This window comes from Balaenoptera musculus, chromosome 3 (assembly GCF_009873245.2).
Source record: "Balaenoptera musculus isolate JJ_BM4_2016_0621 chromosome 3, mBalMus1.pri.v3, whole genome shotgun sequence".
Taxonomy (NCBI): Eukaryota; Metazoa; Chordata; class Mammalia; order Artiodactyla; family Balaenopteridae; genus Balaenoptera; species Balaenoptera musculus.
The window spans coordinates 108,404,937-108,417,707 of NC_045787.1; the positions used below are offsets into that span (position 1 = coordinate 108,404,937).

Consider the following 12,771-nt stretch of genomic DNA (forward strand, 5'->3'; position numbering starts at 1 on the left):
ATTCCTTTGCATGTGGATATCCAGTTTCCCTATTACCAGTTATCGAAGATACTATCCTTTCCCCATTTTATGTTCTTGGCACCCTTGTCAAAAATCAATTTGCTATATGTGTGTAGGTTTATGTGTGTGCTCTCTACTGGTCTATGTGCCTCTTTTTATGCCAGTACCATACTGTTTTCATTTCTATAGTTTTGTAATATAAATTGAAAACAAGAAATGTGATGTCTCCAGCTATTTTCTTTCTCAAGATTGCTTTAGCTATTTCAGTTCTATTATGGTTCGATACAAATTTTAGAATAGTTTTTCTATTTCTGTGAAAAATGCCATTGGAATTTTGATAGGGATTGCACTGAATCTGTTGATCACTTTGGATAGTATGGACATTTTCACAACACTAATTCTTCCAATCCAAGAATACGGGTTATCTTTCCATTTATTTCTGTCTTTTTCAAATACTTTCATCAATGTCTTACAGTTTTCAGTGTACAGGTCTTTTACTTTCTTGGTTAAATTTATCTCTAAGTATTTTATTGTTTTTGATGCTATTGTAAATGGGATTTTAAAAGGAAAAACCTGTTTTACCTCTTATGAGTCTTTCTCCTGTGAGTCTACTTTACTACTCACACAAAACCCGCACAGTCTGGTCACCAAATGTGTGTGGGGGTTTCCCCACAACAAGTAATTCTCTACAACGCCAGCTAGGCAGCCTACAGTTCAACTCAATTCTAACACTATCTTCCTGGGGATAGTGTCAGATCCCACAGGTTAAGGGCTCAGTCTCACAAGACTGCTCCCATCCTACTTCAGATGACAATCGTGAGTAGTAGGTTACCCACAACTTCTGTCTGATTTGGATACAAATCAGAGCTTCCCGTCACCCCCACCTCAGGTTTGATTAATTTGCTAGGGCAGCTCACAGAACTGAGGGAAACACTTACTTACATTTACCAATTTATTAAAGGATATATATGAACAGCCAGATAAAAAAACACATAAGGTGAGGTCTGGGAGAGTTCCAAGTGCAGGAGCTTCTGTGCTCCACCTGGAAGCTCTCCGTACCCTCTACTATTGGAACTTTTATGAAGTTTCCTCACATAGTCATGATCAATTATTAACTTCATTTCCAGCCCCTCACCCCTCTCTGGAGAAGGGGAGGCTGTGGGCTGAAAATTCCAAGCTGCTAATCATGGCTTCGTCTTTCTGGTGACCAGTCCCTATACCGGAGCCATCCAGAAGCCCATCCAGATTTGCTTCATTAAAACAAAATATCCACTAGTACTCTTATCACTTAGGAATTTACAAGGTTGTAGGAGTCCTGTGTCAGGAATGAGGTCAAAGACCAAATATTAAAACAAAGAGATGCTCCTAGCATTCTTACACTTAGGAAATTACAAGGGTTTAGGAGTTCTGTGCCAGAAACTGGGGGCAGAGACCAGTATATATATTTTTTCTATTACCTCACAGGATTGCCTTCTAATTTCTCTTTCAGATAGTTTTTTGTTAGTGTATAGAAATGAAACAGATTTTTGTATGTTGATTTTGTATCCTACAATTTTATTGAATTTGTTTATTAGTTCTAAAGGTTTTTGGTGGAGTCTTTATGGTTTTCAATATAGGATCAAGTCATCTGTAAACAGAGATAATTTCACTTCTTCCTTTCTTAATTGGATGCCTTTTATTTCTTTTTCTTGCCTAATTGCTCTGGCTAGGACTTCCAATACTATGTTGAATAGAAGTGGCAAGAGTGGGCATCCTTTTCTTATTCTTGATCTTAGAGGAAGGGCTTTGAACTTTTCACCACTGACTATGATGTTAGCTATGTGCTTGTCATATATGGCCTTTATTATGATGAGGTACATTCCTTCTATACCTAATTTAATGAGAGTTTTCATCATGAAAGGATGTTGAATTTTGTCAAATGCTTTTTCAACATCTATTGAAATGATCATATGGTTTTTACCCTTCATTCTGTTAATGTGGTGTATCACATGAATTGATTTCCCTATGTTGAACCATCCTTGAGTCCCAGGGATAAATCTCACTTGATAATGGTATATGGTCCTTTTAATGTATCCTTAAATTTGGTCTGATGGCATTTTGGTGAGGATTTTTACATCTATGTTCAGTGGGGATATTGGCCTGTAATTTTCTTTCAATGCCCTGATCTGAATTTAGTAACCATGGTAATGCTGGCCTCAGAAATGAGTTTGGAAGTGTTCCTCTTCAACTTTTTGGAAGAGTTTGAGAAAGACTCATATTAATTCTTCTTTAAATGTTTGGTAGAATGCACCAGTGAAGCTAGCTGGTTCCTTTTATTTGCTGGGAAATTTTTAATTACTGATTTAATCTCCTTGGCCATTATTGGTCTGTTCAGATTCCCTCTTACTTTGTGATTCGGTCTTGGTAAGTTGTACATTTCTAGGAATTTATCCATATCTTCTAAATTATCAAATTTGTTGATATATAATTATTCATAGAAGTCTGTTATGACCCTCTGCATTTCTGTGGTATCAGTTGTAATGTCTCCTCTTTCATTTATAATTTATTAATTTGAGTCACCTCTCTTTTTTTCTTAGTCTAGATAGAAGTTTCTCAATTGTTTATCTTTTAATGAAACCAACTCTTGGTTTAGTTAATCATTTTTTTGTCTCTCTAGTTTCTATTTCATTTATTTCTGCTCTAATATTTTAATTTTCTTCCTTCTGCTAACTTTGGACTTAGTTTGTTCTTCTTCTTCTAGTTCCCTGAAGTATAAGATTAGGCTGTTACTTGAGGTCTTAATTTTTCTTAATGTAGGTGTTTATCACTATAAACTTCTCTTGTAAAGATGCTTTTGATGTATCCCATAAGTTTTGGTATGTTGTGTTTCCATTTTCATTTGTCTCAAGATATTTTTAATAGCTCTTTTGATTTATTCTTTGACTCATCGGTTTTTCATAAGTATGTTGTTTAATTTCCAAATATTTGAGTTTTTCAGCTTTGCTCTTATTGTTGAGTTTTAGTTTTATACCATTGCAGCCACAATATATACTTGATATAATTTCAATTTTATTAAGTTTGTTAAAGACTTGTTTTGTGACCTAACATATGATCTATTCTGGAGCATGTTTCCTGTGCACTTGAGAAGAATGTGGATTCTACCGTTGTTGGGTGGAATGTTCTATATATGTCTGTTAGGTGCATTTAGTCTGAAGTGTAGTTCAAGCCCATTATTTCCTCATTGATTTTCAGTCTGGATAATTTATCCATTTTTGAAAGTCAGGTATTGAAGTCCCTTACTCTTATTGCACTGCTGCCTATTTCTGCTTTTAGATCTGTTAATAATTGTTTAATATACTTCAGTGCTTCAAAATTCAGTGAGTATATACTTACAATTGTTATATCCTCTTGATGAACTGACCCCTTTATCATTATATAATGGCATTCTTTGTCTCTTATTACAGCTTTTGACTTAAAAATCTATTTTGTCTCATATAAGTATAGCTACCCTTGTTCTATTTGGGTTTCTATTTGTATGGAATAACTTTGTCCATCCCTTCACTTTCAGCCTTAGTGTCCTTAAAGCTTAAGTGGGTCTCTAGTAGACAGCATATTGTTATTTTTTTTTCATTTAGCTGCTCTATATCTTTTAAATGAAGAATTTAAAACATTTACATTTAGAATAATTACTGAGAGGTGCAGACTTATTGACAGTAAGGACTATCACCATTTTGTTAATTGCTTTCTGATTATCTTATAGTTCCTTTGTTCCTTTCTTCCTCTATTGCTGTCTTTCTTTGTGAATTGATTTTTTTTTCTAGTGGTATGCTTTGATTCTTTTCTCTTTATCACTGTGTATCTCTCACAGATTTTTGCTTCTTGATTACCTAAGGCATTCATAATACATCTTATAATAGTCTACTTTAAGCTGAAAACAAATTAACCTCAATTGCATTAAAAAGTTTTACACATTTACTTTCCCCTCCACACACACATTTTATATTGTTTCTGTCCCAATTTGCTTCTTTATATATTTTATACTTCCTCAATTTCCATAACTCTTTAACCTATTCCAATCTAGTTTCCTTATCCACTAAAATTATTTTGCCAAAGTCATCAATTTCCTTCTTGATCCTAAATGCAATTGACTTTTAAAAGATTAACAAACTTCATATTTTACAGCAGTTTGAGGTTCACAGCAAAACTCAGCTGAATGTACAGAGTTCCCATATACCCCTTTGTGCCCAATCATGCACAACCTCCCCTACTATTGACACACTACACCACAGTGGTACATTTGTTAAGATAGATAAACCTATACTGACATGCTATTTTCCTTCTCCCTGAAGAACTTTAAATAGTTCTACAAGGCAGGCCTACTGGCAACAAATTCCCTCAATTTTTGTTTGTCTGAGAAAGTATGTATTTCTCCTCCACTTTTGAAGGATAACTTCACAGGGTACTGAATTCTAGTTGGTGGTTGTCTTCTCTCAATACTTTAAATATTTCACTTCACTCTCTTCTTGCTTGAATGGTTTCTGAGGAGAGGTCTGTAAATCTTATCTTTGGTCTTCTATAGGTAAGGTGTTTTTCCTTCTGGCTTCTTTCAAGATATTTTCTTTGTTTGATTTTCTGATGTTCAAATCTGATATTTCTATATGTAGTTTTGGGGGCATTTATCCTGCTTTGTATTCTCTTAATTTCCTGGATCTGTGGTTTAATGTCTGACATTTTAATTTGGGAAAATTTTTAGTCATTATTGTTTCAAATGTTGCTTCTGTTCCTTTCTCTGTTTCTTTCCATCTGGAATTCTAATTATGTATATGTCACACCTTTTGTAGTTGTCCCACAGTTCTTTTTTTTTTTTTTTTTTTTTTAGTCCTTTTTTCTCTTTGCTTTTCAGTTTGGGAAGTTTCTATTGTCATGTCCTCAAACTCAGATATTCTTTCCTCAGCTATGTCTATTCTACTACTGAGTCCATCGAAGGCATTCTTCATTCCTGCTATAGTGTTTTTGATCTCTAGCACTCCTTTGATTATTTCTTAGAATTTCCATCTCTCTGCTTATATTGCATGTTGTCTACTTTTTCCTATAATTGCCTTAGCATATTAATCATATTTATTTTACATTTCTGGTCTGATCATTCTAACACTACCACCACATCTGACTCTGGCTCTGATGCTTATCCAGCCTCTTTAAGCAGTAATTTTTGCCCTTTAGTTAATGGCTTGTAATTTTTTGCTAAAATGTGGACATGATGTACTGGGTAATAGCAACTGTGGTGAATACGTCTTTAGTAATGCACTGATAAATTGTAGGGATGGGGAAGCATTCTACAGTTCTATGATTAGGTCTCAGTCTTTTATTGAGCCTGTGACCCTGGACTGCAAACATCACCGGTTCTTCTCAGTTTTTTCCCCCCTTGAGTTGAGACAGGATGGTTAGAAAGGACCATCTTGTAGTAATCGGGTACTTCCATTCGCCCATGTGGAAGGCTAGAGGGAGCTGGAATTGAATAATTTCCTTCCTCCACTTGGAAGGGGAGAGCTGGCTGGAATCAGGTACTTCCCCTCCCCAGGTAGGTTAGGCTCTGATAAAACCCCAGCAAGTTAGGCTATTGTAAAACACTTTCTGTTGAGGGCAGGCTTTGTTAAGAAGAACAGAATATTTTGATGTATTTCAAAATGGTTCCTTTTCCCTTTCCACTACCAGAAGCATGAGGGTATTCTTCTCTGATATTCACGGTGAGGATCTGGTAGAGTTTCTGCAGGTAAAAGTCACAAAAGTGTGGAGGTTCCTCTGATGACTGGGTCCCTCTTGAGTTTTTAACTTTCAGAGTTGTCCACACTGAGCCTTCAGCAATTCATCAATCACACTTTTGGGTTTCCCACCCCAGCACTGGTTCACAGGGAGGTTTCTGTTCATGTGTTTCTGCTCTGGTAAGTCATTATTCTCTGTATCCACCTGTCTGTCTTTCCATATTTTGGTGTAGCAGTTTACTATGTGACCTTACTTACTTCTTTGACAGATCTATAAAGAGTTGCTTATTTTTAAGTTTGTTCAGGTTTCTACTTGTTGTTAGGACAGAGTAGTGACTTCTAAGTTCCTTTCATGTCGGACCAGAAACTGGAAGTCCTCCAATTTTTCAAAATTCTTTATAACACTGGACCTCCAAGCAGCACTCAGCATAGTTGGCCACTCTCCCTTTTAGGAGCAAAAGCTCTCCTCCTTTACCTTCTATGATACCATATGCTGTTTATTTTCCCTGTTCTCTCTGCCCACTTTTCCTTTTCCATGTGACTGTAGAGTTTTTCAAGAATTGATTCTGGACCCCCTTTTCTTCCTTACTCTCTAGATACTCTTTCCCAGGTGATTTCACCCATTACCATGAATTTTAAAATATCTATAATATTGTATACTCCTGTTCTGTTTTCCTGACCTGGAAACTTACAGCCAATGACCCTTCCAACATTTTCATCTTTATGTGCCTTCAGATCTCCTGCCTTTCCTATCACATTATATAGCACCTTTATCCATCAAAGCTGCTTAAGACACAAACCTAGAAGCTTTTATTGACACCTCTCACTCTTTCATCCTCTATGTCCAATCCATAAACTCTATAGGCAAAATTATCTTCAATCCACGCATATTTTTCCATCTCTCCTACAAAACATCCTAGTTAAAGCCACCACAGTCTCCCAACAAAAATCTTTGCAACTGTCTATTAATGAATCTTCCTGCTGACACTCTTGCCCTCTTTCAATTTGCTCCCCAAAGTATATAGTGACCATACGGTATAGTGGAAAAAGTACAGGTTTTAGATTGAGAAAGACTTGTCACAAGCTCCTCAAGCATATTGGTTAATATCTAAACCTCATTTTTCTCAGCTATAAAATAGCTAAAAAATAAAACAAATGAAAAACTTACCTGATAGGAATGCTATAAAAAACATATAATTAATGAAAAGCGCTTAGAATAATACTTTACACTGAGTAGCCACTCAGATAGTAGCTCCTGTTATATACAAAATCAGGTCTGAATTCCTCCCCAAAGACCTCTAGATTCCAGGCCTAATGTACTGATTTACAGTTCCTTAGCATAGAACACTGTTCTGGCTACAAAGCAAATGTGATATTTTCACTTTAAATTAATTATTAATAGACATCCAATTTAAGGAAATTGGAAAAATTTTTAAGTTTTAATCCTCTTTCATTAACTTTATATAGAGTATATATTCATGCAACAATAATGCAATCTAATTGCTAAGCTCCATAAATGTTTTCCATTATTGGCTTAAATAGCTGAAAAGTAATTCCTATAAAAGTGTTGTTTAAAAGAAAATAGCATGTCCCATATTAATGAAATTTATGGTTTATAAGGTTATTCTGCTTCAATACTTGCTTTTTTCTTTGTTTTTTGAGGGGTTGAAGGGTAATTTTTCTCAGCAAGTAAAACTCCACAAGATGCATTATCTATAATAAAAATATACTTTAGTATTTTAATTATTTAACCTGTCATTAACTCTAAGTACAGAAAAGAGAACTCAAATTTGAGGAAAAAATGGATTTTAATGACTATGATTTTGTAATAGCTTTAGAAGAAAAACTTAATGTATGTTGAACAACCTGACTTGCTACAGATAGGAGAAAGAATTCTTAAAAATACCTTTATCTCAAGAGCTCCAGGTTTCACAGGAGTAAATAAACTGTATATAAAATATTTACTTTTCAATTAGTAGAGAAAGTTGCATGTGATTAGAATTCTTCATTAATTATCCTTCCATTTCTACTATCCTGTATTTTCAGTCTATCCCTTTCTACTCCAACTTTTCTACCAGCATTTAAAACATACTCAGGCCTCTTTCATCTTACCAAAAACTTTATTTGTACCCCAAACCCTTTCCTGCTACATAGATCCCAATAGCCTTCCAAATCACCTCCCCTTGCAGTCCACTATCCACACTGTATACCTAAAATACAAATCTAATATCATCTGCTTAACACTCTTTAAAGGCTTTCCACTGCCCTCAAGTTAAAACTTAAGCTCCTTAAATTGGCATACAAAATCCTATTTTTATAATCCCTGTATCGCTTACATATTTCCAGCCTCATTGCTGAGATTAAACATAGGATGCCCACTTAAATGTGAATTTCAGATGAATTACAAATTCTTTTTAGTTTAAGTATTTTCTGTGTAATAGTACAGCCTAGGCAATGTTTATGACATAATTATATTAAAAAATTATTTGCTGCTTTTCTGAATTCTAATTTCACTGGGCATTGTGTATCTTTATTTGCTAAATCTGGCAAACTTTGAGGCTAATCATTCCTCTCATCTTCATCTCCCAATGTAGAGAGAAGCTGTAGGTTTGAGAGTTCTGTAAAAGATAAAATTAGTACTAAGATTTGGTAATAGATTAGAGACAGAAATGACAAACAGGAAGGTGTTGAGGATGATCCCATGCTTTGGTTTATTAAGCTACATTTGTTGAGATGGAGGACACTGGAGGAGGAAGACTAGGTTAGGTCTTGGTTGTAACAATTCTCAGTCATCAACCCTTCTTTTATTTGATCTCTTGGAAACTTTTGTTATAGCTGTTTCTAAATGTTGAAGTGTTCCATTTACATTCTTTTTATATGTCTCTTTTCTATTTCTTTTCCCTTCCTAAGTGACTCACCTACTCTAACGGCTTCAAAACATCTATACCTGACTCTAAATATTTATCTGCAGCCCCAGTCTCTGCCCTGAACTCTGGACTCTTGTGTCACAAACTGCTTTCACGACATCTCCAGCTGAAGGTTAAAAAGCCTCTTAATGTTTTAATATTTTCTTAAGGTACTCCATATGTACAGTAATGGGAACAAATCTTATATTTACATGTATTCGTCCATATAATTATCACCCAGATCAAGACATAAAATATTTCCAACACCCCAGAAATTTCCTATATGTTTTTTCCCAGTCAGCACCCCCTTTTTAAAGATTACCACTATTCTGACTTCTGTCAGCCAGAATAAGTCTTGTCTGTTCTTGAACTTCATATATATGTATAAAATAAATGAGTATATACCTGTTTGTGTTTGCATTCTTTCATGTAACATTATGTACATGAGCTGACAGATCAAATTTAATATGCGCAAACCAAAGACTCTTAATTATTTTCCTAACTTGCTCTGACCTACAATGTTCTTATCTCAAGAAATGATACCACCATTCATCTAGTTGCTCAAACCAATAATTTAAGAGTCATTCTTGACTTTTCTCTTACCCAACAACCAGCCTAATCAGAAAATCCTGGCCCATCCGCCTTTAAAATATATTCCAAATCAGACCACTGTTATCAATTTGGTCTCAAACACCATTATCTGACCATTGCAATAGTTTATTTGACAAGGTTTTCTTGCTTCCACTCTTACCCCTTAGTCTATTATCCACATAGTAGCCAGAGTGATAATTCTAAAATATGTACCTGATCATGTCATTCCTCTGCTCTAAGATGCACTTACCAACACATTTAGAAAAAAATCCCTACTCTTTGAGATGGCATATGAGACTACATTATACCACTTGTTCACCAACTACAATTTCAACCATGCATTTTTATTTCCTCATCTTGCTCCAGTCACACTAACCTCTTTTCTCTTCTTCCAACATGCTAAATATTCCCATCTCATGGCCTTTTCACTTGTGATTCCCTTATGCTTGGCATGCTCTGCCATCAGATTTTCACATGGCCCACTCTCTCACTTCATTCAAGCTCTGTCCGGATATGAACTCCTCAGAGAGGCCTATCCTGATTAGCCTGTCTAAAACAGCATTCCTAGTCACACACTCTGTTTTTACCCTTCTTTATTTTCCCTCATTACTCTTACTTTTGGCATTGTGATATATGTATTTGTTTATCTGTTTTTATCTGTTTATTTTCTTTCTTTCTCCACTATAACATAAACTCTGTTAGGGCAAGAAATTTGTCATGTTCCCCAGCAACTAAAACAGTTTGTGTTACACTGTAGGTGCTTAATAAATATTCGTTGAATGAGTGGAATTAACGAATGATGAGATAAGGTGTCTCTGAAACATCCAAGCGGAGATGTCCAGAAGGCAGCTACATATAAGGGTTTTACCTCAGAGGAGAGTCTAGAATGGAAAATCTGGAAGCCCTGCCTTTTATAGGACACTTATACATATCAGGGGGTAGACTGAACAGAGATTAATATCTAGGAATCAGCCTTTAAGAACTCCCACATTTAATAGCTAATAGCAGTAGATAAGACTGCAAAGAAGACTGAACAGGAGATGTCTGAAAAGTAATTTCTTGTTTGTTTGTTTTTATTACTAGGCTATGAACCCTTGAGGGCAGGAATATAGCCATTTCTTGGTTTCCTAACACTTAGTAAAGAGCCTGACAAACAACTGGAACAAACTTGGATTTGCTGAATTAAGGAATGTGTAAAAAATAATGCTAGAGCAAGATGTAATTTATTTAATTTGAAATTTTAAGTCAATCAACCACATAAAAGTAAGAATACACAAGCATACATAATTACAGAATCAATATTCTGCCTTACTACAAGGCTTTATAAATAATATTTTCCACAGCCAAAATCTGGCAAGAACTAGATAAAATCATGATTGTTTTTGATACCCTTACCAACTTTCCCTTTCATATCTTTCTTCCCTTGTACACAAGTTCCTTAATTGTGATCTATAAAGCAAATCTTCCTTCTAATGCTCACCCTCCAAGGTAGTAGGTGCCACTCTTTCCAAGGATGTGTCCTTTTACAAGTTTAGTTTTTACCACTAGATTCATTTCCCTTACAACAGAAACCATCTTAAGCATTTTTATACCCACACTTCCTAACATAATACCTGGCATTTTCTAAATGCTCATTAAGACAACTGCTTAAAGTGAAGACAACACCAAAAAACTCCTTTTTTCAGTTCATACAAACATTTATATCCATCAGGAGCAAAGCAAGCAATTCTTTAAATTAATCCCCAAACAGATGCTATAAAACTTGTTGCAGGAAATAAAGAAAATAGAAATCTGAAATACAACAGATGTTAATAAGGTTGTAAAGGTCTTGCTAAGTTTATTCTAATAGTAAACTAAATAACAGAGGGCCCAAAATGCAAGGCACTTTGTTGATTCTTTTATTTTTCAACCATCACACATAACTCCAGTGCATCTGTTTACTGATTATCTTCCTCTCCTACGACTGAAATTTACAAGGTTAGGGAAAATACATCACTCCCTATCGGTATATATAGTAATGCCTAGTACAGAATACATACTCAGTAAATATTTATTCAATGAATTAATGATGGGTGCTGTGGGAATAGTTAAGACCTAACCTCACATATCTTCATTTCTTAAATACAACCACACTAAAAAGCACTCAATTTCTTGGGCTACCAGTTTTCTTAACATACACTGCAGCACTGTGACAAAAATAAACAGAGGGAGTCAGGGTCAAGATGGTGTACTAGGAGGAAACAAAATTCGCAGCTCCTCACAACTAGGGTACCTAGCAGGCACCGGTGGGGGACCACGGACACCTAAGGGGATGGAGGAATCCCCAGCGACTCATGATCTCTCCTTCTGGCTTGTTCCCCCACCCCACCCCACCCTTTTTTTTTTCTTTTTTCTGTTGTGGTTTTATTTTACCTTGTTGCAGATGTTTCAATTATAGTTTTATTTTTCCTAATATATTTTTCATCTTTCTAATTTTATTTTTTTTTATTCTTTGATATTGTACTGCTCCTTTTTTTCTCTTTTTCTTCTTCTTATTTTTTTTTTTACCATGCCACGAAGCTTGTGGGATCTTGGTTCCCAAGCTGGAGGTCAGGCCCGAGCTCCTGTGGTGGGAGTTCCAAGTCGAAACCACTGGACTAACAGAGAAACCTCAAATCCCAGGGAATATCAATCAGAGTGAGGCCTCCTGGAGATCCTCATCTCAGCACCAAGACCCAGCTCTATCCAACTGCCTGCAAACTCCAGTTCTGGACGTCTCAGGCCAAACAATAAGTAAGACAGGAATACAGCACCACACATCAAAAAAAAAAAAAAAATGAAGCAACAAAAAAATATGTTACAGACAAAGGAGCAAGGTAAAAACCTACAAGGCCAAATAAATGAAGGCGAAATAGGCAACCTACCAGAAAAAGAATTCAGAGTAATGATAGTAAAGATGACCCAAAATCTCGGACACAGAATGGAGAAAATACAAGAAATGTTTAACAAGGATCTAGAAGAACTAAAGAGCAAACAAACAGTGATAAAGAACACAATTACTGAAATTAAAAATACTCTAGAAGGAATCAATAACAGAATAACTGAGGGAGAAGAACAGATAAGTTACCTGGAAGATAATATGGTGGAAATAACTGCCAGGGAGCAGAATAAAGAAAAAAGAATGAAAAGAATTGAGGACAGTCTCAGAGACATCTGGGACAACATTAAACACACCAACATTCGAATTATAGGGGTCCCAAAGAAGAAGAGAAAAAAAGGGGCCTGAGAAAATATTTGAAGAGATTATAGTCGAAAACTTCCCTAACACGAGAAAGGAAATAGTTAATCAATTCCAGGAAGTGCAGAGAGTCCCATACAGGATAAATCCAAGGAGAAACACGCCAAGACACATATTAATCAAACTGTCAAAAATTAAATACAAAGAAAAAATATTAAAAGCAGCAAGGGAAAAACAACAAATAACATACAAGGGAATCCCCATAAAGTTAACAGCTGCTCTTTCAGCGAAACTCTGCAAGCCAGAAGGGAGTGGCAGG

At 35.5% G+C, this 12,771-nt stretch overlaps 1 protein-coding gene across 1 annotated transcript in view; it reads right to left on the reverse strand.

The window, feature by feature from the left end:
• MEIKIN (meiotic kinetochore factor) overlaps window positions 1-12,771 on the reverse strand; it is a 130,207-nt gene that overhangs the window by 72,944 nt on the left and 44,492 nt on the right. Inside the window, exon 9 of the mRNA XM_036847283.1 lies at window positions 7,381-7,451. Within this exon, the coding sequence (XP_036703178.1) occupies window positions 7,381-7,451 (71 nt within the window). The remainder of the gene's footprint in view (window positions 1-7,380; window positions 7,452-12,771) is intronic.